This window comes from Erythrolamprus reginae, chromosome 7, assembly GCF_031021105.1.
Source record: "Erythrolamprus reginae isolate rEryReg1 chromosome 7, rEryReg1.hap1, whole genome shotgun sequence".
In the NCBI taxonomy this organism is placed as follows: domain Eukaryota; kingdom Metazoa; phylum Chordata; class Lepidosauria; order Squamata; family Dipsadidae; genus Erythrolamprus; species Erythrolamprus reginae.
The window spans coordinates 71,641,930-71,669,895 of NC_091956.1; the positions used below are offsets into that span (position 1 = coordinate 71,641,930).

The 27,966-nt window shown below is 39.3% G+C and overlaps 1 protein-coding gene across 1 annotated transcript in view; it reads right to left on the reverse strand.

The window, feature by feature from the left end:
* Nucleotides 1-2,546: 2,546 nt before the first annotated feature.
* The window catches only part of IQCM (IQ motif containing M), a 154,554-nt gene continuing 129,134 nt past the window's right edge, over nucleotides 2,547-27,966 (reverse strand). Inside the window, exon 12 of the mRNA XM_070758155.1 lies at nucleotides 2,547-2,680. Within this exon, the coding sequence (XP_070614256.1) occupies nucleotides 2,547-2,680 (134 nt within the window). The remainder of the gene's footprint in view (nucleotides 2,681-27,966) is intronic.

Sequence of the window (27,966 nt, forward strand, 5' to 3'; positions counted from 1 at the left end):
AATAGAAGCTTTAGTTCCTAACACCAGGGGATGTTTGTCTTTTCCCATGGTCTTAGGCAACCCCTGTGAAACGGTCATTCGACCCCCAAAGGGGTCCCAACCCCTAGGTTGAGAACCACTGTTCTAGAGTATTATTATTATTGTTATTATTATTTATTTATTTATTTATTATTTATTAGATTTGTATGCCGCTCCTCTCCAAAGACTCGGGGGGGGGCTCACAACAGTAATAAGACACAGTGTAACAATGGGACAAATCTAATAATAAAATATATATATATAAAAACCCCAACAATTAAAAACCATACAGCACATACATACCAAACATGAAATATAAAAAGCCTGGGGGAGATGTCTTAGTTCCCCCATGCCTGGCGATACAGGTGGGTCTTGAGTAACTTGCGAAAGACAAGGAGGGTGGGGGCAGTTTTAATCTCCGGGGGGAGTTGGTTCCAGAGGGCCGGGGCCACCACAGAGAAGGCTCTTCCCCTGGGGCCCGCCAAATGACATTATTTGGTCGACGGGACTCGGAGAAGGCCAACTCTGTGGGACCTTATCGGCCGCTGGGATTTGTGCGGTAGAAGGCGGTTCCGGAGTATTCTATAATTCTTCAGTCACACTGAAATAGAGGCGTGTGTGTGTGTGTAAAGAGAGAAGAGGTAAGGTTGGTTGGTTGTGGAATCCATTTTCCTGGTCTTAGGAGACTCCTGTGAAATGGTCATTCGACCCTCAAAGGGGTCCCGACCCCCAGGTTGAGAACCACTGGTCTAGAGCAGTGTTTCCCAACCTTGGCAACTTGAAGATATTTGGACTTCAACTCCCAGAATTCCCCAGGCAGTGAATGCTGGCTGGGGAATTTTGGGAGTTGAAGTCCAGATATCTTCAAGTTGCCAAGGTTGGGAAACACTGGTCTAGAGTCATTATGCCTCAAGAAGATGACAGCAGTAGTCCTACAACTCTGATGGACCCAGTCACAGCTCAGTGGGAATTTTTTGAAAAGGAACTATCTTTAGTGCAGTGTTTCCCAACCTTGGCAACTTGAAGATATTTGGACTTCAACTCCCAGAATTCCCCAGGCAGTGAATGCTGGCTGGGGAATTCTGGGAGTTGAAGTCCAGATAGCTTCAAGTTACCAAGGTTGGGAAACACTGCTTTAGTGAAATAAACTATTTAAAAAATAAATAAAGAACATGAGACTTTTGAGATTAAAGCAGCGATAGAGCTCTGAAAATTAAAAAAAAATGCTGCCCCAGTTATAAGATGGGTATATTATCATACATTATATCATCACTATATAGCAAAATGATATAGTCCCCTGCATTCTGATTCATATCAATAAAATGAAATTGTTTTACAAAGCAGGTTTTTAAACTTGTTTGCATTGGTCCTATGCATATAGCAATTTTAAGCATCGCTTGGAGATTGAGGAGATGTACAGTGGTACCTCACCTTACAAAAGCCTCTTCTAACGAACTTTTCAAGATACGAACCCGGTGTTTAAGATTTTTTTGCCTCTTCTTCCAAACTATTTTCACCTTACGAACCCAAGCAGCTGCTGCTGGGCTGAAGGGGTTTCTTTTTTTCCCCTTTTTTGAAGAAAGAAAAGGGAGGGGCAGCTTGGAGGAGTAAAGATTTTGCATGTTTGCAAAGGCACTGAAACGGTGTCTTTTGAGGAAAGAACAGGGAGGGGCAGCTTGGAGGAGTAAAGATTTTGCATGCTTGCAAAGGCACTGAAACGGTGTCTTTTGAAGAAAGAAAAGGGAGGGGCAGCTTGGAGGAGTAAAGATTTTGCATGCTTGCAAAGGCACTGAAACGGTGTCTTTTGAAGAAAGAAAAGGGAGGGGCAGCTTGGAGGAGTAAAGATTTTGCATGCTTGCAAAGGCCCTGAAACGGTGTCTTTTGAAGAAAGAAAAGGGAGGGGCAGCTTGGAGGAGTAAAGATTTTGCATGCTTGCAAAGGCACTGAAACGGTGTCTTTTGAAGAAAGAAAAGGGAGGGGCAGCTTGGAGGAGTAAAGATTTTGCATGCTTGCAAAGGCACTGAAACGGTGTCTTTTGAAGAAAGAAAAGGGAGGGGCAGCTTGGAGGAGTAAAGATTTTGCATGCTTGCAAAGGCACTGAAACGGTGTCTTTTGAAGAAAGAAAAGGGAGGGGCACCCCCCCTTGCCTTTCTTCCTTCCCACTCACCCTTTAGCCTAGCCTTGCTTCTTCCACCCGCCCCCTTTAGCTGCTCCTCCCTGCCCTCTGTTCGCCTCCCTTCTAAGGTTTGGGATTTTCCTGAAGGATTTGCACGCATTATTTGCTTTTACATTGATCCCTATGGGAAACATTGTTTCATCTTACAAACTTTTCACCTTACGAACCTCCTCCTGGAACCAATTAAGTTCGTATGATGAGGTACCACTGTATTTCTATTACCTTCTTTAAGAATGAAATACTTTTCGTTACCACATTGGAAATTTTCATTAGAGGAAACTGAACTTAAAGCTAATAATTTGTCATCTATTATTTCAATTGGATGTTGCTTGTCTGTGATTTGCTTCCTGACTCAGTCACTGTCTTCTAATCCACTTCTTCCCTCTTCTTGCATTTTCTCCTTCTTCTTTCTCTCTCGTATTGATGCAGCAACAAGAGCACCGGCAACTCGAATATCAGCTGTTTTTAGTATTGGGTGTCCTCTTACTGTCAAGGGAACACAAACAAAGATTATTCTAAATTAAGTTATAATGGACAAAGATAAAGTGGCAGGTTAATTATATGAAAAGTTATGTGAACTACTGCACATTTCGCTGATACAAAACTAATATTCTATATTGCAAAATATTCAAATTGTACATTGTAAAATGTTCTGTCGAGCTCTCTGGTAGAATCCTCCCCAAAAAATGCACAGGTACAATTTCAGACACACACACGTTTGAAAATTCAAAACAATGTTCTTTATACCGAAAATTCAAATAAACAGAGCACTCTTTTGGTATAGCAAAGAGCACTCGTCTCCAAACAAATTGGTAATTTGTACAAGTCCCTTGTCAGTTCTGTGATACTTAGCTTGCAGCTGTGAGGCAATTCACAGTCCTTCTTCTTTCACAAAGTGAAACACACTTTGCTCTAGTTTAGTTTCAAAGCGGGGAAAAATCAGCACACAAAGATCAAAGTCAGCAAAGCAGTCATGAAACACAACGATCAGATAATCCTCCACAATGGCCAAACCCACAGGCTGCTATTTATAGCAGCCTCACTAATTACCACAGCCCCACCCAACCACAGGTGGCCTCATTTTCTTTGATAATAATCTCTCAGTTGTTGCTGCCTATGCATTGCTCTCCGCATGCGTGGCTGTATCATTAACTCTTGTTCTGAATCCAAGGAGGAGCTAGATAATTGATCTCCTCCTGAGCTGTCTGCCACACTCTCCTCCTCCCTGTCACTCATGTCTTCTTGGTCAGAGGAGTCTTCATCAGCAGATTCCACCGGGGGCAAAACAGGCCTGCAGCATGTGGATGTCTCCCCCACATCCACAGTCCTTGGGGCAGGAGCAGGGCCAGAGCTAACCACAACAGTAAAACGAGAGAGAACTAAATTTATGGCAATATTTTCTTGCTTAATCTATAATATGCTTCTTAAACTAGCATACTAATTTGACTTGGAAGACTTTTTAGAATATTGCACAAATCTTTTTTTTAATTAATAAAGCAAATATTTCAGTAACAGTAGAAAAGTAATTAAACTGTAATAATAATCTTTGAAGTAATAAGAGTTTCACAGTTACAACGTGGAAGTTAACATAACCAATGTTAAACAAGTAAGTGGTGGAACATATCTTTCTGTAAAGAGCAGGAAAGTTTCCCCACAAGTAGATAATTAATACATCCTATAGTGTGATAGGAAGTTCTCATCAGATTAATTTTGCAGTAAAACAGATGAGACTTAGAAATAGAAATTCACCTCTCCTTTAATTAAGACCTTGGGAAATGTATTACCGAACCTGTTCTGTCGAGGTCTCTGGTAGAATCCTCCCAAAAATTCACAGATACAAATTTCAAACACACACATGTTTGAAAATTCAAAACAATGTTCTTTATACTGAAAATCCAAATAAACTAAGCACTCATTTTGTATAGCAAAGAGCACTCATCTCCAAACAAATTGGTAATTTGTACAAGTCCCTTATCAGTTCTGTGATACTTAGCTTGAAGCTGTGAGGCAATTCACAGTCCTTCTTCTTTCACAAAGTGAAACACACTTTGCTCTGGTTTAGTTTCAAAGCGGGGAAAAATCAGCACACAAAACGTCAAAGTCAGCAAAGCAGTCATGAAACACAACGATCAGATAATCCTCCACAATGGCCAAACCCACAGGCTGCTATTTATAGCAGCCTCACTAATGACCACAGCCCCACCCAACCACAGGTGGCCTCATTTTCTTTGATAATAATCTCTCAGTTGTTGCTGCCTATGCATTGCTCTCCGCATGTGTGGCTGTATCATTAACTCTTGTTCTGAATCCAAGGAGGAGCTAGATAATTGATCTCCTTCTGAGCTGTCTGCCACACTCTCCTCCTCCCTGTCACTCATGTCTTCTTGTTCAGAGGAGCCTTCATCAGCAGATTCCACCAGGAGCCAAACAGGCCTGCAGCATGTGGATGTCTCCCCCACATCCACAGTCCTTGGGGCAGGAGCTGGGCCAGAGTTAACCAGAACACAACCCAGAGATTGAAACAATCCTAAAGACTTAAATGTTGGTAGCCATTCCAAAAAAAAACAAACTCCTCCAATTAAGCCATCTGGGAAAATTATTATCTTGACAAGCAAAATAAGAATAATTATGATGACTATGAAAACAGAAATCAGTATGGAATTTGCATGAATCAGGACATTGTTAAGGAATGGGTGGCTGATGTCAGAGTATTATAGGTTGGTCCCAAGTAACTTTTAGTTGTTGCTTTAAGAAGGGTTACAGGGAATCAAAGATTAGCAGTCCTTGTCAGTTGGGTAGCAAGTACTTTTACCACCTTTACAACTATCCTTGTGGTGTGACGAGAACAATCTAGAACTGAACACACTTAAAACAGTAGAAATGGTGGTAGACTTTAGGAGAAACCCTTCCATCCTTCCACCTCTCACAATACTAGACAACATAGTGTCAACTGTAGAGAGCTTCAAATTTCTAGGTTCTATAATATCTCAAGACCTAAAATGGTCACCTAACATCAAAAACATCATCAGAAAAGCAAAACAAAGAATGTTCTTTCTGCACCAGCTCAGGAAGCTCAAACTCCCCAAGGAGCTGCTGATACAGTTCTACAGAGGAATCATTGAGTCTGTCATCTGCACCTCTATAACTGTCTGGTTTGGTGCTGCAACCCAACAAGACCGACCCAGACTTCAGAGGATAATCAGAACTGCAGAAAAAACAATTGCTGCCAACCTGCCTTCCATTGAGGACCTGTATACTGCACGAGTAAAAAAAAAAGGCCATGAAAATATTTACTGACCCCTCACATCCTGCACATAAACTGTTTCAACTCCTACCCTCAAAGCGTTGCTACAGAGCACTGCACACCAAGACAACTAGACACAAGAACAGTTTTTCTCCCAAATGCCATCAATCTACTAAACAAATAATTCCCTCAATACTGTCAGACTTTTTACTAAATCTGCACTTCTATTTCTACTAGTTTTTCTCATCATTCCTATCATCCTTTTCCTCCCACTTAGGACTGTATGACTGTAACTTGTTGCTTGTATCCTAAGATTTTTATTAATATTGATTGTTTCTTCATTGCTTATTTGTCCCCTATGACAATCATTAAGTGTTGTACCACATGATTCTTGACAAATGTATCTTTTCCTTTTATGTACACTGATAGCATCTGCACCAAGACAAATTTCTTGTGTGTCCAATCACACTTGGCCAATTTAAAAAAATTCTATTCTAATCTATTCTATTTTTTATGAAAGTCATTTATTTTGCTTTCAAAGAGAACTGAAATGTAGTCATGACTAAATGAGAGAAAATGAAAAAAAATCAATTTGACAATTAGATTATACAGGTAGCCAATGAATGATTTCAACATCCAACAAGTTGGACCAAACATTTATTTTAAAAAGCATTGACAATTACTTGGATGGAAAGTATAAATTTTAGTTACTAATTTATACAGTAATGCAATTTTCTATTTCTGGGACATTACTGTATTTAGTAATTAGCAGTGAAACTAGGCATGGCAATATAGAATTATGGTTGCTCAGATTCAAAATGTTTAAATATTTTGTAAGAATATGATTAAATTAGTATTATCCATTCTTGTTAACAAAGAATGTTAGATTAAAAAACAGTTGAACTGTAGATACCTAAATGTACATATTCCAGTTTTTTCCTAATACATGAGAATAAAATGATTACAGTAACTATCTGGAAATTTCAACGCAGATAATATTTGCTATATTTTAGGATTCTTAGTTGAACCGAGATGGAAGGTTTTTTGTGTTGGCCAAAGCATCAAAATGAAGCTATAGATAATAATAATTATTATTATTATTATCATTATTATTATTGTTGTTGTTGTTGTTGTTGTTGTTATTATTTTTATTATTATTATTTATTGGATTTGTATGCCGCCCCTCTCCGTAGACTCGGGGCGGCTAACAACAATAATAAAAACAGCATGTGACAATCCAATAATAAAACAACTAAAAACCCTTATTATAAAACCAAACATACACACAAACATACCATGCATAACTTGTAATGGCCTAGGGGAAGGAATATCTCAACTCCCCCATGCCTGGCGGTATAAATGAGTCTTGAGTAGTTTACGAAAGACAGGGAGGGTGGGGGCAATTCTAATCTCCGGGGGGAGTTGGTTCCAGAGGGCCAGGGCCGCCACAGAGAAGGCTCTTCCCCTGGGGCCCTCCAAACAACATTGTTTAGTCGACAGGACCCGGAGAAGGCCAACTCTGGGGGACCTTATCTGTCGCTGGGATTCATGCGGTGTACAAAACATCCTCATATTTTCAAGATGGTGATTTTAACACTAGTATTGAAATACATACATGAGACTCAGAAGTTCATTGAATTATAAATAATCAAAAGAACCATGAAATAACAAAATTCATTGAATAGTTTCAATTCATTCATAATAAATGCCTAGATCCCCTGCAAATTTATATGCTGACAAGAGTCACTGTAGATAATGAGATATAAATGAAATAAATAAATAAATGCATACATAATAAATAAATAATAGTTTGGGATGATTTTCTCAGCCTAAAGCAAAAGTTAACAAAAGAGAGATGAAACTTAATGTAAGGAAACACCGATGTATATGCAGTTTGAGAAAAACCAACCATAACTTGATAGCTGCATTAATAGAGTTTAGTCTATTTATAATTAACCATGAAAAAAATACCCATGTTGGTTATTTTTCTTCTTTATGAAGTGATCTGTATGTGAAAAAAGCTTATTTGATGTGAGGTAATGGTAATAAATAGCATCATAATTTTATTAAACAAATTTCTGTTACGTTTCTAGTTGAAAATATCTGTGTAATTTGAAATCATATCTCAAAATATTTATTCCAGCATAGTGCCTTATTCATTTGTAGAAAGAACTATCTGATCAGGTAGGGGGAACATCTCCTTTTAAAATACTTAAAAGGGAGGAGCTTTTATTTGTAAGTAAAAAGAGCCACAAAACCAAGGCATGATATCATATTAAATGTTCTGGATTAGTTCTGTAAAGACTAGATAATGACAATTAATATTACATTGACTAGCAGTTATTCAAGAGAAATACATTTCTTCATGCGATATATAACTGACAAAGGATTGCTTTTTTTAGAGGATTGTATAATAATAATAATAATAATAATAATAATAATAATAATAATAACAACAACAACAATAACAACAACAACAACAACAACAACAATAATTAGATTTGTATGCCGCCCCTCTCTGTAGACTCGGGGCGGGTCACAACGACAAAAAAACAATGTATAACAAATCTAATAATTTAAAATCACTAAAAAAAAAACCCTTATTAAAAAGCAAAAAACCTACACACAAACATACCATGCATAAACTGTATAGGCCCGGGGGAGGTGTCTCAATTCCCCCAAGCCTGACGGCAGAGGTGGGTTTTAAGAAGTTTATGAAAGGCAAGGAGGGTGGGGGCAGTTCTAATCTCTGGGGGGAGCTGGTTCCAGAGGGTCAAGGCTGCCACAGAGAAGACTCTTCCCCTGGGTCCCGCCAAATGACATTGTTTAGTCAACGGGACCTGGAGAAGGCCAACTCTGTGGGACCTAACCGGTTGCTGGGATTCGTGTGGCAAAAGGGGGTCTCGGAGATATTCTAGTCCGGTGCCATGAAGGGCTTTATAGGTCATAACCAACACTTTGAATTGTGATGGGAAACTGATCAGCAACCAATGCAGACTGCGGAGTGTTGGGGTGACATGGGCATACCTAGGGAAGCCCATAATTGCTCTCGCAACTGCATTCTGCACGATCTGAAGTTTCCGAACACTCTTCAGAGGTAGCCCCATGTAGAGAGCATTACAGTAGTCGAACCTTGAGGTGATGAGGGCATGAGTGACTAGTTAAACCAACTTTAAAAGGTAGATTAAAAAGAGATTTATAAATTAAGCAGTTATCACAATGTTCAAAAATGGAATCTTCACTCTATGGGACAATGCAGTTCAATGTTCTAATTCCATGATGGTGAACCTATGGTACGTATGCCATCGGCGGCACGGAGAGCCCTCTCTGTGGGCACGTGAGCTGTCACTCCAGCTCAGCTCCACCGCATAGCTGCACACACCTCTATGTATCCGTGCACGGGTCTCTGCTGAGCATGTGGAAGGGGGCGGGGAGGCACCGAGGGGGGGTGTCACACACACATGCATGCACTTTTGGCACACAATCACAAAAAGATTAGCCATCACTGTCCTAGTCTGAACTTTCAACTGCAAATATATAATTACATACATTTTCAATTTAATTTACCAGAGATTTTTTTTTAAATAAATCTCTATAAAATACCATCCCAAACCAAAAGGGGAAAATTGGAATCCGGAATGATAAACGAATAAAGGGAAACAGATGGAAGTCATAACTGCAAGAAGCCACAAACTAAAAATTCTTTTGGCAGTATATGTGAAAAGCTAAACAGACTTTTATAAAATACTGTATTAGCAGGGACACAAAAGAACCACTTTCTATTTTCTTACAAATAAGACTTGAGATATTTGACAGAGACTAGCATTTCTTTTGTACAAAAATTAAATTTTGTGCTAAAATTATTATACGGTATAAGGTTACTTTGAATAAATTGTTCCTGAGACTTTGTTAGCAGTGAACAAATGAATAGGCATATGGCTCAATTTTCACTGGGCTTGCAAAGATAATTGTTTTGCCAACTATTTAAGCTTGTTACATGGGGGCTTTAGGAAGCAGGCAAGGACGGGCAGAGGCACGTGAACAAGCTTATACTGACCCATTTTCTACTTGACGAGTATGTCTAGATAGATAGATAGATAGATAGATAGATAGATAGATAGATAGATAGATAGATAGAGAGAGAGAGAGAGAGAGAGAGAGAGATGATAGATAGATAGATAGATAGATGATAGATAGATGATAGATAGATAGATAGATAGATAGATAGATAGATAGATAGATAGATAGATAGATAGATGATAGACAGACAGACAGACAGACAGACAGATAGATTAGATAGGTAGATAGGTAGATGATAGATAGATAGATAGATAGATAGATAGATAGATAGATAGATAGATAGAAAGATAGATGATAGACAGACAGACAGATAGATTAGATTAGATAGGTAGGTAGGTAGGTAGGTAGGTAGGTAGGTAGGTAGATAGATAGATAGATAGATAGATAGATAGATAGATAGATAGATAGATAGATAGATAGATAGATAGATAGATAGATGATAGATAGATAGGTAGATAGGGAGAGAGAGAGAGGAGGGGCAGGCAGGCAGGCAAGCAGACAGACAGGCTAAACTGCATCCCAAACCTAAATCCAAGTGGCTTTATGCCTTTACAATTTCCTCCACTGGAAAATTTTTAAACTTCTACAATATATTAGCGTTTCTCAACTTTAGCATGTCAGTTCTCATATTTTTAAGACTATTTAATTCATTATGTTGGATACCAGTTGCTGCTCAACTCCAGTAGGAAGGAAAGCAAATTTAAGGGACTTGCCTACTCTTCATTAATCCCTCCCATGTTTAATCCTGCTAAATATTTGGTTTTAGCATCTCCCACATTGCCTGGTGTCAACATTCCTCGGTTCATATTCAGAAAGCTTGGGAGCCTGATAACCTGCTGTACCAGAAGAACATGGAAAGACTTGCCCTCCGAAACCACTTATTAACAGCCTTTCTCTAAACCTATATAAAGCATGTTGCAAAGACAACTGACAATTGCCAAAAAGAGAGCATGCAATTAGTATCTGAAATAATTGTGATTATATTTTGGGCTAATATTAGCACTTTAAAACAGAACAATAATCCCAGACCGCATTATTGTGAAGGCCATTCAGCTGGTGATACAAAGCAATGGATGACAGTTCTTGATTGTTCATTACATTTTGATGCTTTGCACAAGCAGCCCCCCCCCCCTTACTCTTGTATAAATGTACAACACTTCAGAATTAGTATTTGATTGTAGCATTGATAAGATTCTTTGCTTATTTTGCGGAAGGGGGTCTTGTGTTACAGAAGCAAACTATTGTAATATTTTCAGTAAGTATTTATTAACACAAAGTTTTATCTAAGTCTGGTTGCATGCACACATGGATAAAATGAATGTGATATTCTCCTTTCAGTGGTTAATAGTTCTTTTTTTATGATGCACAAGTTATAAGGAGCAGAAACTTATAGATCTCAGTTAAGGCCCTAGAGCCAAGCACCTCACCTTCACTTGATATATCATCCGGCACAGATTTTGCCAACATTTTGTTAACCTGATCCTACGCAGCTTCTGCTCAGGCAATCTCACACTACTCACAAGAGCCTACAAAACTTTTGCCAGACCCATCCTAGACTACTGCTCATCTGTCTGGAACCCATACCACATCTCAGACATCAACACCCTTGAAAATGTCCAAAGATATTTCACCAGAAGAGCCCTTCACTCGTCCACTGGAAAAAGAATATCCTATGAAAATAGACTAACAATCCTGGGCCTAGAAAGCCTAGAACCACAGTGCCTAAAACACGATTTGAGTATTGCCCACAAGATCATATGCTGCAACGTCCTACCGGTCAATGACTACTTCAGCTTCAACCGCAATAACACAAGAGCACGAAACAGCTTCAAACTTAATACGAACCGCTCCAAACTTGACTGTAAAAAATATGATTTCAACAATCGAGTTATCGAAGCATGGAACTCATTACCGGACTCAATTGTGTCAACCCCTAACCCCCAACATTTCTCCCTTAGACTCTCCACGATTGACCTCTCCAGGTTCCTAAGAGGCCAGTAAGGGGCGTACATAAGTGCACTGGTGTGCCTTTCGTCCCCTGTCCAATTGTCTTTCCTCTCTTTCACCTATCATATATATTCTCTTCCTTTCATATATCCTCTCCTCTAAGTTCACTTTTACCGTTATATATATTACCACATGTCTATTTTCTTCCTATGTATTTCTGTATTGGACAAATGAATAAATAAAATAAAAATGATAACATCCTAATTAGAAATTAGTATTTTTAACAATAGGGTTATATGATAAATTATATTGTGTAGTAGAGCAAGGAATTAGAAATATAGCAAAAGACTATTTTCATTCTGCAAAGCTTAGAACAGTATTTAAATATCACTTCCAATTCTCATCCTCTTGGACTGTTCCACTATTTTCATTAAATTGAGAATTATGATAATAAATTAATTCAAGAACATACAATAAACTATATATGAAGTGTGTTTTTTGTTTAATCCCCTTGCAAAACTCCCTTGCAAGTTTAATTCATTATATTTTAGCAGCAACTGCAGGAAAATTTATTTCTCTGGGAGACAATTTGTAAAATCAAAGTAACTGGTATTCTGGTATTAATCTCTGCTATGTATATGTTCTAAAGTTAGTGGTCTGTTATATTCATCTTACCTTTTTAAATGCATTTTATTATAGCACATGCAATGAGGTCATATTTTCCATTTGCAGGAACAAAATGCCACATAGTATTTATCATTGAGTGTTTTGGCCCTGAAAATATGCTTTCTGAAGAATTATTTATTGTGGCATTAATGTCTGACTAAAGAAAGTATTAATTATGTAATACATCTAACTTTCTAGTGCTATTAAAAGGAGGAGTTTCCTATACACTCATTAAACGAAGCATTAGGAGTGCATGTTTTCTGCATATTCAATCAAAAGCAACCTCCTATTAAATAAACTGAAGAGAGCATTTCAGGAAACCGTGTTTCTACATTATGAAATGAATACAGTGATACCTTGTCTTACAAACTTAATTGGTTCCGGGACGAGGTTCTTAAGGTGACAAGTTTGTAAGACGAAACAATGTTTCCCATAGGAATCAATGGAAAAGTGATTAATGCGTGCAAGCCCAAAATTCACCCCTTTTGCCAGCCAAAACGCCCGTTTTTGCGCTGCTGGGATTCCCCTGAGGTTCCCTTCCATAGGAAACCCCACCTCTGGACTTCTGTGTTTTTGCGATGCTGCAGGGGAATCCCAGCAGGGGAATCCCAGCAGTGCAAAAACAAGTCCTTCGCTGTCAACGGAAGTCCAGAGGTGGGGTTTCCCATGGAGAGGAGCCTCAGGGGAATCCCAGCAGCGCAAAAACGGGTGCTTCGCTGGCAACGGAAGTCCGGAGGCGGGGCATCCCAGCGGCGGCGGTGGATTTGTAAGGTGAAAATAGTTTGTAAGAAGAGGCAAAAAAATCTTAAACCCCGGGTTTGTATCTCGAAAAGTTTGTATGATGAGGCGTTTGTAAGATGAGGTATCACTGTACACTGGGTTGATCCAAAATGCTCAATCTCCAAAAAATCGAAGAGCCTTTTCAAGAAATCCCAGCGCCGGTTAGGTCCCACAGAGTTGGTCTTCTCCGGGTCCCGTTGACTAAACAATGCCGTCTGGCAGGACCCAGGGGAAGAGCCTTCCCTGTGGCGGCTCCAACCCTCTGAAATCAGCTCCCTCCAGAGATCAGGACTGCCCCCACTCTCCTAGCCTTTCGTAAGCTCCTCAAAACCCACCTCTGTCGTCAAGTGTGGGGGAACTGAGACATCTCCCCCTGCCTATGTAGTATTTGTGTATGATAGGATTGTATGCATGTATTTATATATTGGGGTTCCTTGTTTTTAGATTTTTAAATGCACTATTGTTATTTTTTAGATTTTAATTATTAGATTTGTTATTATGTATTGCCTTCATCACTGTTGTGAGCCTGCCCCGAGTCTATGGAGAGGGGCGGCATACAAGTCTAATAAATAAATTAAGTTCTTAGGAGGACATCACTATATTTTGCTACCAGTATGATTTTGATACGGTTCTTTTTGTCTTAAGCTAGTTCAGTTCTTCTGATTGAGATCCTGATGGTAGTTTTAGTTATCTTACATATATGTTCTTTCTAATTCCTGCTGCTGGGAGGTGTTGTGGTTAGCTCTGGCCCAGCTCCTGCCCCAAGGACTGTGGATGTGTGGGAGACATCCACATGCCGCAGGCCTGTTTTGCTCCCGATGGAATCTGATGATGAAGGCTCCTCTGACCAAGAAGACATGAGTGACAGGGAGGAGGAGAGTGTGGCAGACAGCCCAGAAGGAGATCAATTATCTCTCTTCTCCTTGGATTCAGAATAAGAGTTAATGATACAGTCACGCATGCGGAGAGTGATGCATAGGAAACAACAACTGAGAGATTATTATCAAAGAAAATGAGGCCACCTGTGGTTGGGTGGGGGCTGTGGTAATTAGTGAGGCTGCTATAAATAGCAGCTTGTGGGTTTGGCCATTGTGGAGGATTATCTGATCGTTGTGCTTCGTGCCTGACTTCGACCTTTGTGTGCTGATTTTTCCCCGCTTTGAAACTAAAGCAGAGCAAAGTATGTTTCACTTTGTGAAAGAAGGACTGTGAATTGCCTCACAGCTGCAAGCTAAGTATCTCAGAACTGATAAGGGACTTGTACAAATTACCAGGTTGTTTGGAGACGAGTGCTCTTTGCTATACAAAAAGAGTGCTTAGTTTATTTGAATTTCCGTTATAAAGAACATTGTTTTGAATTGTCAAACGTGTGTGTGTCTGAAATTTGTACTTTTGAATTTTCGGGAGGATTCTACCAGAGAGCCCGACAGAACAGGAGGGTAGAGCTAAGACGGAGGGAGCCAGCACCGGCTATAAAAAGCTCCTCCAAAAGCAAATTAGGTTTTTGTTTTATATATGACAATCATTAAGTGTTGTACAGTACTTCATGATTCTTGACAAGTGTATCTTTTATTTTATGTACACTGAGAGCATATGCGCCAAAACAAATTCCTTGTCTGTCCAATCACATTTGGCCAATAAAGAATTCTATTCTATCTATATATACAACTCTTTTTATATTTTTAACATATTTATTATTATTGTTGTTGTTGTTGTTGTTATTATTATTATTATTATTATTATTATTATTATTTAGATTTGTATGCCGCCCCTCTCTGTAGACTCAAAATATTTTATATTTTAACTCATTTTTAATATATTTTTAATCTATACTGGACTTTGATAAAAGCACAAATGGCTACCATTTGTTTTAGATACATTTTAATAATATTACAAGCCAGGATTTCTAAGGATGGGGAAAAGGAGAGAAAGAGCACCCAGCAACACAGAGCTCATCCAAGCCATTGAAGCAGCAGAAAATAGAAGATTATACCACAAACAGACACTCTGCTCCAGTAAGTAACTTACCTGCAGCCGCCTTATCCGATACATTTAATTTATGTGACTCATTGGAATGGGACTCACAAACCAAACTTGAAAACAAACAATGTGTAGAACTCTCCTCCTCTCTTTGAGAGAGTGGTTCCCTTTCTTGGAACTCCATCTTTTTTTCAATTTTTTTTCCTGAACTTTTTACTGTTGAAGGTATTTTGCTCTGCTGCTGCTTGAAAAGGAACCCTACCAACCCCGGGTTTATATACTGCTCAAAATAATAAAGGGAACACTTACACAAGAGAATATAACTCCAAGTAAATCAAACTTCTGTGAAATCAAACTGTCCACTTAGGAAGCAGCACTGATTGACAATCAATTTCATTTTGTTGTCAGCACATTTAATTTTGTACAGAACAAAGTGTTGTGCTTCAGCCTGAGGCTCCTCAGGGACCGGCTGGATCTCTGCCGGATCCATGCCCAGAGGAGGAGGACAGTGAACAGGAGGGGGAGGACCAGGCAGACGGGGGAGAGGAACGTCAGGAAGAGGAGGAGGGAGAGCAGCCTGAGACCCCCGGGGGGGGGGGCTCTCCCCAGCTAGTAGCCTGGATTCATTGGATGAAGACGCACAGGCTATAATAGACATGAAGCAGCGACGTGCAGCTCAAAGACGGGGCCAATTAGAAAGGTATTTCCATCCCTGAATTGGCAACAGCTGGGTTTGGGTGTGGTTCTCCTCAGCAGGGTTGAAAAGGCAGGCCCACCCTTACAGTCTTGTGGAGAGTTATCAATTGGGAGTCCTGTGACCTTGCTTCGATTCTCAGTGTCTCTGATCTTGGCTTGTGGCCTAGAAGTCTGGAAGACTTGGGGGAGGCGTGGGTTTTATTATCTCCAGCGTTGTTTTTGCCAGCAAGAATCCTGTTTTATTGCCTGGCCTTCGTGAAACCTCTGTGAAGCTTCATAGTGTTCCTGTCTGTAAGAACAGTTTTTGTTACCTGTGTTTGCTTTGAATGATATAAACTGCCTTTGCTTTTTACCAGTGTGTCTGGCTACTCTTTTTGGTTGGTGTTGGCGTCTGGGGGGACCCAGACAGAACACAAAGTATTCAATGAGAATATTTCATTCATTCAGCTCTAGGATGTGTTATTTGAGTGTTCCCTTTATTTATTTTTTTGAGCACTGTACTTACCTTTATTCTTTTGCACGAAGCACAGCTGAGGGGTGAGTACAAGTGCACTAGAGTGCCTTCCGTCCCCTGTCCTATTGCTCTCCTATATCTCCTATACCTTTCTTCTATTCCTATATCTCTTCTTCTATTCTTTCATTGGTATGTTTTATTCCTATATATTCTCTTCTATTCTTTCTTAGATATACAGTATTTTACTATGAGTATATCCTCTATAACAGTGGTTCTCAACCTGGGGATCGGGACCCCTTTGGGGGTCGAATGACCATTTCATGAGGGTCGCCCGAGACCCTGAGAAAAGACAAATTTCCCCTGGTATTAGGAACTAAAGCTTCTATTCTGGCATCTTGGAACATATTTTTACAATCCGACCAATCAGGCGTTTACAGTGGGGGTGTCTCTCTGACCTTCCTGCCAATCAGCTCAAAACTCTGTTGGGAGAATTGGCACTAGACTTATGGTTGGGGGTCACCACAACATGAGGAACTGTATTAAGGGGCCGCGGCCTTAGAAAGGTTGAGAACCACTGCTCTATAACCTTCATTATGTATTTTACCATGTGTATACCCACTAAAACCCTCATTCTGTATTGGACAAAATAAATAAATAAAATAAATAAATAAATAAAATAAATAAATGATCAGCTCCTCAGCTCTGTTTCAGGCTGATTATAGCTACTGAGCATGTGTGAAAGCAGAATTGCACGAGGGGACACATAGCAATCGTGCACGCGAAACATCGCGATGCAAACCGGTGGTGAAGGTAAGTGGAACCCACCCTGATCATTAGTATCTATAGACTAACTAAAGTCTTTTTGAACTGAAGTGGTGGAGAAATCACACCAAATAAATCAACAAATTTTGGTCAAGACTTGAACCATTTCAATCTATGGGGACTTTTTTAAAGCCTCAGAATTTGTTCTAATGCCACAGCATGGCTTGGAATTTGCAAATGTGTGTGAGTGGGTATCTCCTGCAGAACAAAATGTCTTAGCCACTTGTTCTCCTTGCCTAATAAAAATATTTAGTATTTAGCGTCTATCAACAAATGTCAATATCATTTCATGTTATCTGGCCTTAGTAACTCACTATCTGGCTTTCATAATATCATTACTAGTGGTTTAAGTATTTTGCCTAAACATTTTTTATGTGTTTTCTTTTATTAAAACTGAAGAGAATTCATCTTGGGTAGAATGCATCTTATAGATTGAAATATGAATATGGAAAGCTCTTTCATAGGAATTAACGTACTGAGACTTAGATTTGCATAAACCTCAATGGAGTTTTTTTTCCTTGCTTTATTTTTTCTGTTTCTTTTTAATTAATAAAGCTTTACTGTGGATCCTGCTTTATTTTGAAGCTTGGATGCCCACAGTAGTTTGTGACATTTCTTAACTAAAATGCCCAATAAGAACTACACAATTTCTCATGGTTAAAAAATATGTGTGCATTCATAAAAATCAATGCAAACATTTCTATTAAGAGATTAAAAATAAATGTAAGATATGACACATGTGCCACTGAAAATAACCAGCTAGACACAATTAAGTTTTATTCAAAGAATGAAAATTATTTCAATAGTTAATTATGTACTGAAAACTATGCACAATATACCAGTTTTCAGTGTCTTAAGCAGATAGATTCTCCCTGGTATTTCAATTCAACAGAATTTAGATTCTTAAATGTTTGTAGCCTTATGTAACATTATGGGTCTTATGACAAACGCATCTATAGATTTCAAATTGAAAATCTTGTATCTGACAGCTTTTTTACAGCCAAACAAGTTAAACAAAAATAGATTTCTTTCTTGGTAATTTATATAACACTTCTGAATGATAAAATAATAAAGCAAAAAAAAATACCAGATTTTCAAGTTTTTAAAATGCATAGACCATAAACTAATTAGCTTATCAAAAATTGAAAATAATTGAAAAAGGTAAATATGACACTTCCAAATTCTTGGCTATATTAATCACATTACTCATATTTTAGCCAAGGATTGTACACATTCAGCCAATAAGATTGTATACTACTTAGTTGGCCAATGCAGATGGCAGTATGATCTCAGATCGTCTTGTTATATCCATCCTTATGAAATCTTAATATATTCTGTCATACAATTATCCTATTTTTATATCTCGCTGCTGTTATTTTTAATATTAATAATCATAACATTATCACCTGTTCTGTCTGGGTGCCCCCAGACTTCAACACCAACTGGAAAAAGCAGCCAGACACGCTGGTCAAAGCAAAGGTACTTTATAGTTGGGAAAACAAACACAGAGACAAAACTGTTCTTACAAACAGGGTTGTTAGGAGGCTTCACAGCAGAGTCATGACGGCCAGACAACACAACAAACTTCTTGCTGGCACACACACCTCTGTAGAGAATAAGACCCATGCCTCCCCCCAAGGTTTCAGCTTTCAAGGCCACAAGCCAGATTCAGAGACGCCAAAGAGCACAGCCAGATCGCAGGACTCCCAAAGATAATACTCCACAATTACAGGAAGGGTGGGCCTGCCTTTTCAGCCTTTCTGGGGAGAACCACACCCAAACCCAGCTGTTACCTATTTAGTGCTGGAAATACCTGGATAATTGTCCCCTTCGCTGGGCTGCTCTTCTCTGCCTTAGATCAATTATGGCTTGTGCATCCTCAGCTAAGGACTCCAGGCTGCTTGCTGGGGAGAGCTCCATCCCGGGGGACTCAGGCTGTTCTCCCTCTCCCTCAGCCTGACCTTCCTCCTCCCCGTCTGCCTGGGCCTCCTCCTCCACCTCCTGTTCCTCATCCTCCCCCTCTGAGGATGGAGCCGGCAGAGGTTCAGCCGTTCCCTGAGGAGCCTCAGATGGAATCACAACAATCACCTGACTCCAATTGACTCTGGGTGGTTTGCAAATTATTAAACACATTTAATAATTAAAAAAACACAAAAATAACACAAAACAACGGCACAGTTTTGGCAGGGAAAACAAGCAAGGAAAAGAGTGAGTTATAAAGTCACTTAAAGCAACATCAATATCATTTGGAAAGAACACTGAATAGAATACAGAGATAGAGAACAATAAAAGTCACTATTCAAACATTGTTTGGGAATTTAAAAACAAACTAATTACAAAACAGAGTTATCAAAGACAGTTGTCTTAAGACAGTGATGGCAAACCCTTTTTCCTCGAGTACCAAAAGAGTGTGCGTATACGCTATCGCACATGCGTGAATGCCCACACCCTTAATTCAATGCCTGGGGAGGCTGGAAACAAGCTGTTTTCCAACTTCGGGTGGGCCCAGTAATAATAATAATAATAATTTATTAGATTTGTATGCCGCCCCTCTCTGAAGACTCGGGGCGGCTCACAACAATGATAAACATTGCACAAATCCAATATTTAAAAACACAATTTAAAAACCCTTGTAATAAAATAACCACACAACCCAATCAAACCATACATAAACCAAGTTAGTTAGGGAAATGTCAATTTTTATTTATTTAGTTAGTTAGTTAGTTAGTTAGTTAATTAGTTAATTAGTTAGTTAGTTAGTCCGATACACAGTAATACACAATGAAGGTTATAGAGGATATAGTAGAGAAGATATATGTGATATAGGAGAGACTATAGGACAGGGGAAGGAAGGCACTCTAGTGCGCTTATGTACGCCCCTTACTGATCTCAATTTCCCCATGCCTGGCGACAAAGGTGAGTTTTCAACAACTTGCGAACGGCGAGGAGGGAGGGCAGTTCTGATCTCTGGGGGGTGAGTTGGTTCCAGAGGGCCGGGGCCACCACAGAGAAGGCTCTTCCCATGGGTCCCACCAGATGACATTGCTTAGTCGACGGGACCCGGAGAAGGACAACTCTGTGGGACCTAATCGGCCACTGGGGGAGCCAAAAATACCCTCCCTGAGCCTCTGTGCGAGCCAAAAATCAGCTGGCCAGCAAACACATGCACATTGGAGCTGAGCTAGGACAACGGCTTGCATGCCAACAAATAGGTCTCCACGTGCCACCTGTGGTACCCATGCCATAGCTTCACCATCACTGTCTTAAGGTAAGGCTAAGCTGACAAAATGTGTCTATCAGATTTGCTTCCTTGGGGAGGGCATCAGAAACATGGCGATATATATGTATTACATATATTTCTAAAATTTAAAAGCTATTCCAAGAATGAATATTGTATTAATGATTTTTTTTAAAAATCATACTTGTCAGTTGCTTTCCTGTTTCGGAGACAGGATCACATACTTGACATCTCTAAATTTCTTGAACCGACTGCAGATTTAAAGCTGTTCTTCAGTCTCTGATTAGTCAGGAAACAGTTGTCTCAGAAAAGGAAGAACACAGTGCTACTTATTTTATCAAACTCTAATTGCATACACTCACAAATGAATATGTTACGTTCTCTCCTTTATAAGACATATCATTTTACTTAAATGTCTTGGTATATTTTGTTTGAATACGCTACTTTGAAATAAACATCTTTTTGTTCTAACTGCTCTACAGAGTCCCCTAAATTTAGATTTTTCAGCACGTACAATCTACCAACATTGGATATAAAATAGTATAACTCCAACTAGTATAACTCTACTCCAACCCCCTGATCGGTAGGAAGCCATACCACATCATTTCAGACAAATGATTGTCCCATCTTTTCTTTAAAACTTTCAGCATTGGTGAATTGACAACTTCTGGAGGCAAGTTTTTCCATTGATGTCTTGTTCTATCAGGACTTTTCTCCTTAGTTCTAAGCTGCTTCTCTCCTTAATTATTTCCCATCCATTGCTTCTTGTACTCCCTCCAAGTGCTTTAGAGCAGTGTTTTTCAACCAGTGTGCCGCGAGACATGGTCAGGTATGCCGTGAAGCTCAGCAAGAGAGAGAAAGAGAGAGAGATAAAGAAAGCAAGAGAGAGAGAGAGAGAGAAAGCAAGAGAGAGAGAAAGAAAGCAAGAGAGAGAGAGAGAAAGCAAGAGAGAGAAAGAGAGAGAGAAAGGAAGAGAGAGAGAGAAAGAGAGAGAAAGAAAGAGAGAGAAAGAAAGCAAGAGAGAAAGAGAGAGAAAGCAAGAGAGAGAGAGAAAGCAAGCAAGAGAGAGAGGGAGAAAGAAAGGCAGGGAAGGAGGGAGAGATAGAAAGAGAGCAAAAAAGAGAGGAAGGAAGGAAGAGAGAAAGAAAGAGGGATGGAGAGAGGGAAAGGAAGGAAGAGAGAGAAAGAGGGAGAGAAATAGATCGAAAGGGAGGAAAAGAGAGAGAGAGATAAATTTTTTGTCCAAACTTTTTTTACACCCCTCCACTCCCCCCCTCTCAATGTGCCCCATGATTTTGTATATGTAAAAAATGTGCCGCTGCTCAAAAAAGGTTGAAAATCACTGCTTTAGAGAATCGTTTGACAGCCACTTCCTTGTGGCAAACCCTTAGATATTGGAACACTTCTATCATATCAACCCCTAGTCCTTCTTTTCATTAAACTAGACGTACCCAATTCCAGTAACCATTATTTATATGTTTTATCCTCCAGTCTATTTCTCATCTTGGCTACTCTGCATTCTTTCTAGATTTGTAACATCTTTTTTATATTGTGGTGACGAAAACGGGATGCAGTAGTTTATTTTTATTTTATTTTTATGTATTTATTTTGTCAAACAATTGTAGGTGGTAATTTGTACAAATAAAACATTAGATAAGTAATGATAAAAAGTAACAAAGAAGACAATAGGACCGGGACGGTAGGCACAATGGTGCGCTTATGCACGCCCCTTACAGACCTCTTAGAAAGGGGGAGAGGTCAATTGTAGACAGTCTAAGGTTAAAGGTTTTGGGGTTAGGAGTAGAAACCACAGAGTCAGGTAGTGCATTGCAGGCGTTGGTTACTCTGTTGCTGAAGTCGTATTTTTTGCAGTCAAGTTTGGAGTGTTTGACATTTAGTTTAAATCAATTTTGTGCTCGTGTGTTGTTGCGGTTGAAGGTGAAAGTTAAAGTACTAAATTGTTAAAGTACTAAATTTAGTTAAAGTACTAAATTGTGTGGGATAAAGATTAATCAGATAAATCCTATCCTACCACTCTCAGTTTCAAAATAGAGACTAAACTGGTGAGGAACTGAATTCTAGGCAAGTTAGATATATGACAGCACAACCATGACCATGTTTCTGTCTTCTCTCCCATGTATCTGCAAGTTTTTGTGCTCCTTTTTTTGTTTTTTTGGGTTTTTTTTTGAATCACAGGATTAATTTTCTATTTTCTGTGATCTACCTGCAAATATTCAGTAGTGAGCCCCATGTAAGTGTTTGTATGTTGTTCTTGCAGTTTATGGATTATATGCTATAATGAGACCCTTGAAAGATTTCCTATGCTGTGAACTGGCAGATGAAATGTTTTATTTGTTTGTTTGTTTGTTTGTTTGTTTGTTTGCTTGCTTGCTTGCTTGCTTGCTTGCTTGCTTGCTTGCTTGCTTGCTTGCTTGCTTGCTTGCTTGCTTGCTTGCTTGCTTATTTATTTATTTATTTATTTTTATGCCGCCCTTCTCCTTAGACTCAGGCTTACAACATGTTAGCAATAGCATTTTTAAACAGAGCTAGGCTATTGCCCCCAAGTGCACCTTTCTGCCTACCTTTTTTGTCCAAATGTGCTTTGCTGCTTATGTTGCTTATGTTGTCAAAAGATCTCATTCATTCATTCATTCATTCATTCATTCATTCATTCATTCATTCATTCATTCATTTGATTTTTTTTATGCCGACCTTTTCCTTAGACTCAGGGAGGCTTACAACATGTTAGCAATAGCACTTTTTAACAGAGCCAGCCTATTGCCCCCAGAATCCGGGTCCTCATTTTACCCACCTCGGAAGGATGGAAGGCTGAGTCAACCTTGAGCCGGTGATGAGATCTGAACCGCTGACCTTCAGATCTATAGTCAGCTTCAGTGGCCTGCAGTATAGCACTCTACCTGCTGCGCCACCCCGGCTCATTACCATTGATTCTGTTCACCTCTCTGAATACATCTGACATCCTTAAGTTTTAGCATATTTATGTGTATACTGGTTGTATTAGTTAGAGAGAGAGCCTCGGGGGTGGGGGTGAGGGAGAGCATTTTTACCCTCGCCCAGGTCCAGGGAAGCCTTTGGAACCTGGGGAGGGCAAACCACAAGTCTACTGGGCCCATGAGAAGTTGGGAAACAGGCCTTTTCCCAGAGGGTCTCCGAGAGGCAAAGGAAGCTCTTTTCATCCTCCCCAGGTATTGAATTATAGGTGTGGGCACTCACGCATGTGTGATAGCGCATACCCACTCTCTTTCGGCATCACTGCTATAGAGCACTGAATACCAGAATGACTAGACACAAGGACTGTTTTTTTCAAGAATGCCATCACTCTGCTTAACAACTAATTCCCACAACACTGTCAAATAATTTATTAAGATTGTATTACTATTATGATTATTATTCCTCACTACTATCCATCTCTTCCCACTTATTACTACAACCATATACTTGAATCTTTTAATTTATATTGTTTTTACTTGTTTCCTAGTACTATTAGATACCTATTAGTAACTTTGATTATTTATTTATTTATTTATTTATTTATTTATTTATTTATTTATTTATTTATTTATTATTTAGATTTGTATGCCGCCCCTCTCTGCAGATTATCACTAAGTGTTGTATCTTTTTATTCTTGATGAATGTGCCAGACCAATCCTTGCATACAGTTCATCTGTCTGGAACCCATACCGCATCTCGGACATCAACACCCTAGAAAATGTCCAAAGATACTTCACCAGAAGAGCCCTTCACTCCTCCACTCGAAACAGAATGCCCTACAAAAGCAGACTATCAATCCTAGTTCTAGAAAGCTTAGAACTACGAGGCCTAAAACACGATCTAAGTATTGCCCACAAAATCATATGATGCAACGTCCTGCCTGTCAATGACTACTTCAGCTTCAACCGCAACAACACAAGAGCACACAACAAATTCAAACTTCATATTAATCGCTCCAAGCTTGACTGTAAAAAATATGACTTTAGCAATCGAGTTTTCGAAGCGTGAAACTCTTTACCGGACTCAGTAGTGTCAACCCCTAACCCCCAACATTTCTCCCTTAGCCTATCCACGATTGACCTCTCCAGGTTCCTAAGAGGTCAGTAAGGGGCGTACATAAGTGCACTAGCCTGCCTTTCGTCCCCTATCCAATTGTCTCTCCTTATCTCATCTTTTCTTCCTTTCATATATCTTCTCCTCTACTTTTATATATTTTCTTTATATATAATACTTCATGTCTATCCTCTTCAATATGTATTGTGTATTGGACAAAATAAATAAATAAATAAAAATGTATTTTATTCTCCTTATGTACACTGAGAACATATGCCCAAAGACAAATTCCTTCTGTGTCCAATCACACTTGGCCAATAAAGAATTCTATTCTATTCTATTCTATTCTATTGATTTTAGTAGCCGACTCAATAGCAGTCTCTTATCAAATATAGAAGTGTTCCACTTAAGGAATATTACTGGATTTTCTTCCATCAATATTGAGGGTAGGACACTGAACCACATTCGTGCAAGTACTCTTCTGTGTATGACAGAAATAATACTGTGGTGCTATTTCAAGGTCTTGGAAGAGTTATGAAAGAGATCCTTGGGGCAGTAAGAAAAGATTTAGCTTGTCATTCTGGACATCTAAATCAAAGACTGTTCATTTGACTTCTTGTGAAGCTCTATTGGGAGCAAATGATATTAGGAATGGAAGCAGGATGCCTCAGAAAAGGTATCTTTGGGGAGGCTTTTTCCAAGAGAAAATAAACCTATCATCAAAAATAAGCTAACCCATCAACCCACCCCCAAAGGTTTGATTTAATCAAGATTGCAGGTGGCAAATTCTTCAAATGGGTTGGTTATGGAAAGGTAATCAGTAATAATTAACATACTCTCCAAAGTTTTACTGAGATTAGATTCTGCCCCTCCCCATTATTTCCCCTATGCTCCAAGCTAAAAAAAAAATCCCAAACCAATCTAAAGGCTAAGAACAGTATCATTACCTCATTAGATGGTTCCTCTGGTGCTTATCAAAACATAGTTTTAAATAAAAGAATTTCCTAATGTTGTTGGATTGCTTAAAAAGAATGACCTTTCCCTTCTCCTTACATCTCTGTCTAAATTTGCTAGTTTTTATTTGTAACTAAAGCCATTCTTCTGTGTCAATTATACATACTTCTGTTTTACTAGATGGATGGATGGAGGGAGGGAGGGAGGGATGGAGGGAGGGAGGGAGGGAGGGATGGGGGGATGGGTGGGTGGAGGGGTGGTGGGAGGGATGGAGGGAGGGATGGAGGGATGGAGGGAGGGATGATGGAGGGATGGAGGGAGGGATGGAGGGATGGGTGGAGGGAGGGAGGGAGGGAGGGATGGATGGATGATGGCGGGATGGATGGATGATGGAGGGAGGGATGGAGGGAGGGATGGAGGGATGGAGGGATGGGTGGATGGATGGATGGATGGATGGATGGATGGATGGGTGGGTGGGTGGGTGGATGGATGGATGAAGACAGAGACACACACAAAAACTCACTTAGGTGCCAGCACGTGGGTGATATTGTTGAGGCTTTGAACTAGGCAAAATTGAACTAGTTTGTATATGAATGAATATCACTTTCAGGTATGTATAATTGACACAGAAGAATTGCTTTGTGTTTCATAGTCTCTTCCAAGTAAGAATGAAAAGGAGTCTGCTCCAGACAAATTGGATCCTCAAGAAACCAAGGTATCAAGTTATCAAGGGCAGCAATCTAGAACCTAAGCTGACTCTGCTAACAGTCATCCTGAAAATGTGCCAGATGAATCAAGGATGAAAGTCCACCAAGCTCAAGAATGTGTCATGAACTCCAAAAAGCTGATTAACGGCACTCATCTTAACTTGCCTGTAGTTAAGTGATAACCATACAATCACTGGCAGTCAGTTTATCATTTGGAAACAACAGTTTTGACCTGAGTTTAATGCTTTCATATCTCTGAATATTGTATGCTGGTTGTTTAAAATGAATGGCCATATAATTTTTTTAAATAAATAAATAAATACGACTTTTAAAAAGAGGTATCTTTCTCTGATAACTGGATTAATTAGTCAAATTAATTGCTTTGTACTTTGTTTAAGCTCCAAGTTGGCTTTGTACGCCCACATGAAGGCAGTGGGAAGGGTGAAACACAAGCCTACTGGGCAGTAGGAAAAGCAAGTAGGATGCTTGGCTGCATAGCTAGAGGTATAACAAGCAGAAGAGGGAGATTGTGATCCCACTATATAGAGCGCTGGTGAGACCACATTTGGAATACTGTGTTCAGTTCTGGAGACCTCACCTACAAAGAGATATGGATAAAATTGAACGGGTCCGAAGACGGGCTACAAGAATGGTGGAAGGTCTTAAGCATAAAACGTATCAGGAAAGACTTCATGAACTCAATCTATATAGTCTGGAGGACAGAAGGAAAAGGGGGGACATGATCGAAACATTTAAATATGTTAAAGGGTTAAATAAGGTCCAGGAGGGAAGTGTTTTTAATAGGAAAGTGAACACAAGAACAAGGGGACACAATCTGAGGTTAGTTGGGGGAAAGATCAAAAGCAACATGAGAAAATATTATTTTACTGAAAGAGTAGCAGATCCTTGGAACAAACTTCCAGCAGACGTGGTAGATAAATCCACAGTAACTGAATTTAAACATGCCTGGGATAAACATATATCCATCCTAAGATAAAATACAGAAAATAGTATAAGGGCAGACTAGATGGACCAGGAGGTCTTTTTCTGCCGTCAGTCTTCTATGTTTCTATGTTTCTAAGACTTCAGTTTTTACACACAATGCAGATCAGACTATTTGAATCTGGGAAACAAATATTTCAACTATTAGCTCAGTGTCATTCAGTAGGGAAAAATAGTACTGAGAGAGACTATTGGGTTGTCATAGCAATTTATGGGACAAAATTCGTCAATAACTATCTCCTAGAAGATTTAGTCTTGAACAAAAGACAGAGATCTCAAAAGGAAACATACTTAATAGCATATGTTAGAAAGATAGTGACATACTCTTATTTCTTTTTGCTGAAGAAATCAAAATTTGTATGTCTAATTTAATACACTTAGAATTGACATTTTCCCCTATATCAGGTGGTATATATATATAAATTAATGTTTGTTTCTTTCTGCGCCAGCTCAGGAAGCTCAAACTGCCCAAGGAGCTGCTGATACAGAGGAATCATTGAGTCTGTCATCTGCACCTCTACAACTGTCTGGTTTGGTGCTGCAACCCAACAGAACCGACACAGACTTCAGAGGACAATCAGAACTGCAGAAAAAGCAATTGCTGCCAACCTGCCTTCCATTGAGGACCTGTATACTGCACGAGTCAAAAAGAGGGCAGGAAAAATATTTACTGACCCCTCACATCCTGGACACAAATTGTTTCAACTCCTACCCTCAAAACATCGCTACAGAGCACTGCACACCAAGACAACTAGACACAAGAACAGTTTTTTTCCGAACGCCATCACTCTACTAAACAAATAATTCCCTCAACACTAAATCTGCACTTCTATTCTACTAGTTTTTCTCATCATTCCTATCACCCATTTTCTCCCATGTTGACTGTATGACTGTAACTTATTGCTTATATCCTAAGATTTTTATTAATATTGCTTCTTCATTGCTTATTTGACCCCCTATGACAATCATTAAGTGTCGTACCACATGATTCTTGACAAATGTATATTTTATTTTATGTACACTGAGAGCATTTGCACCAAGACAAATTCCTTGTGTGTCCAATCACACTTGGCCAATAAAATTCTATTCTATTCTATTAACAGATATGAATTAGAGAAATTACTACATCTGAGTATA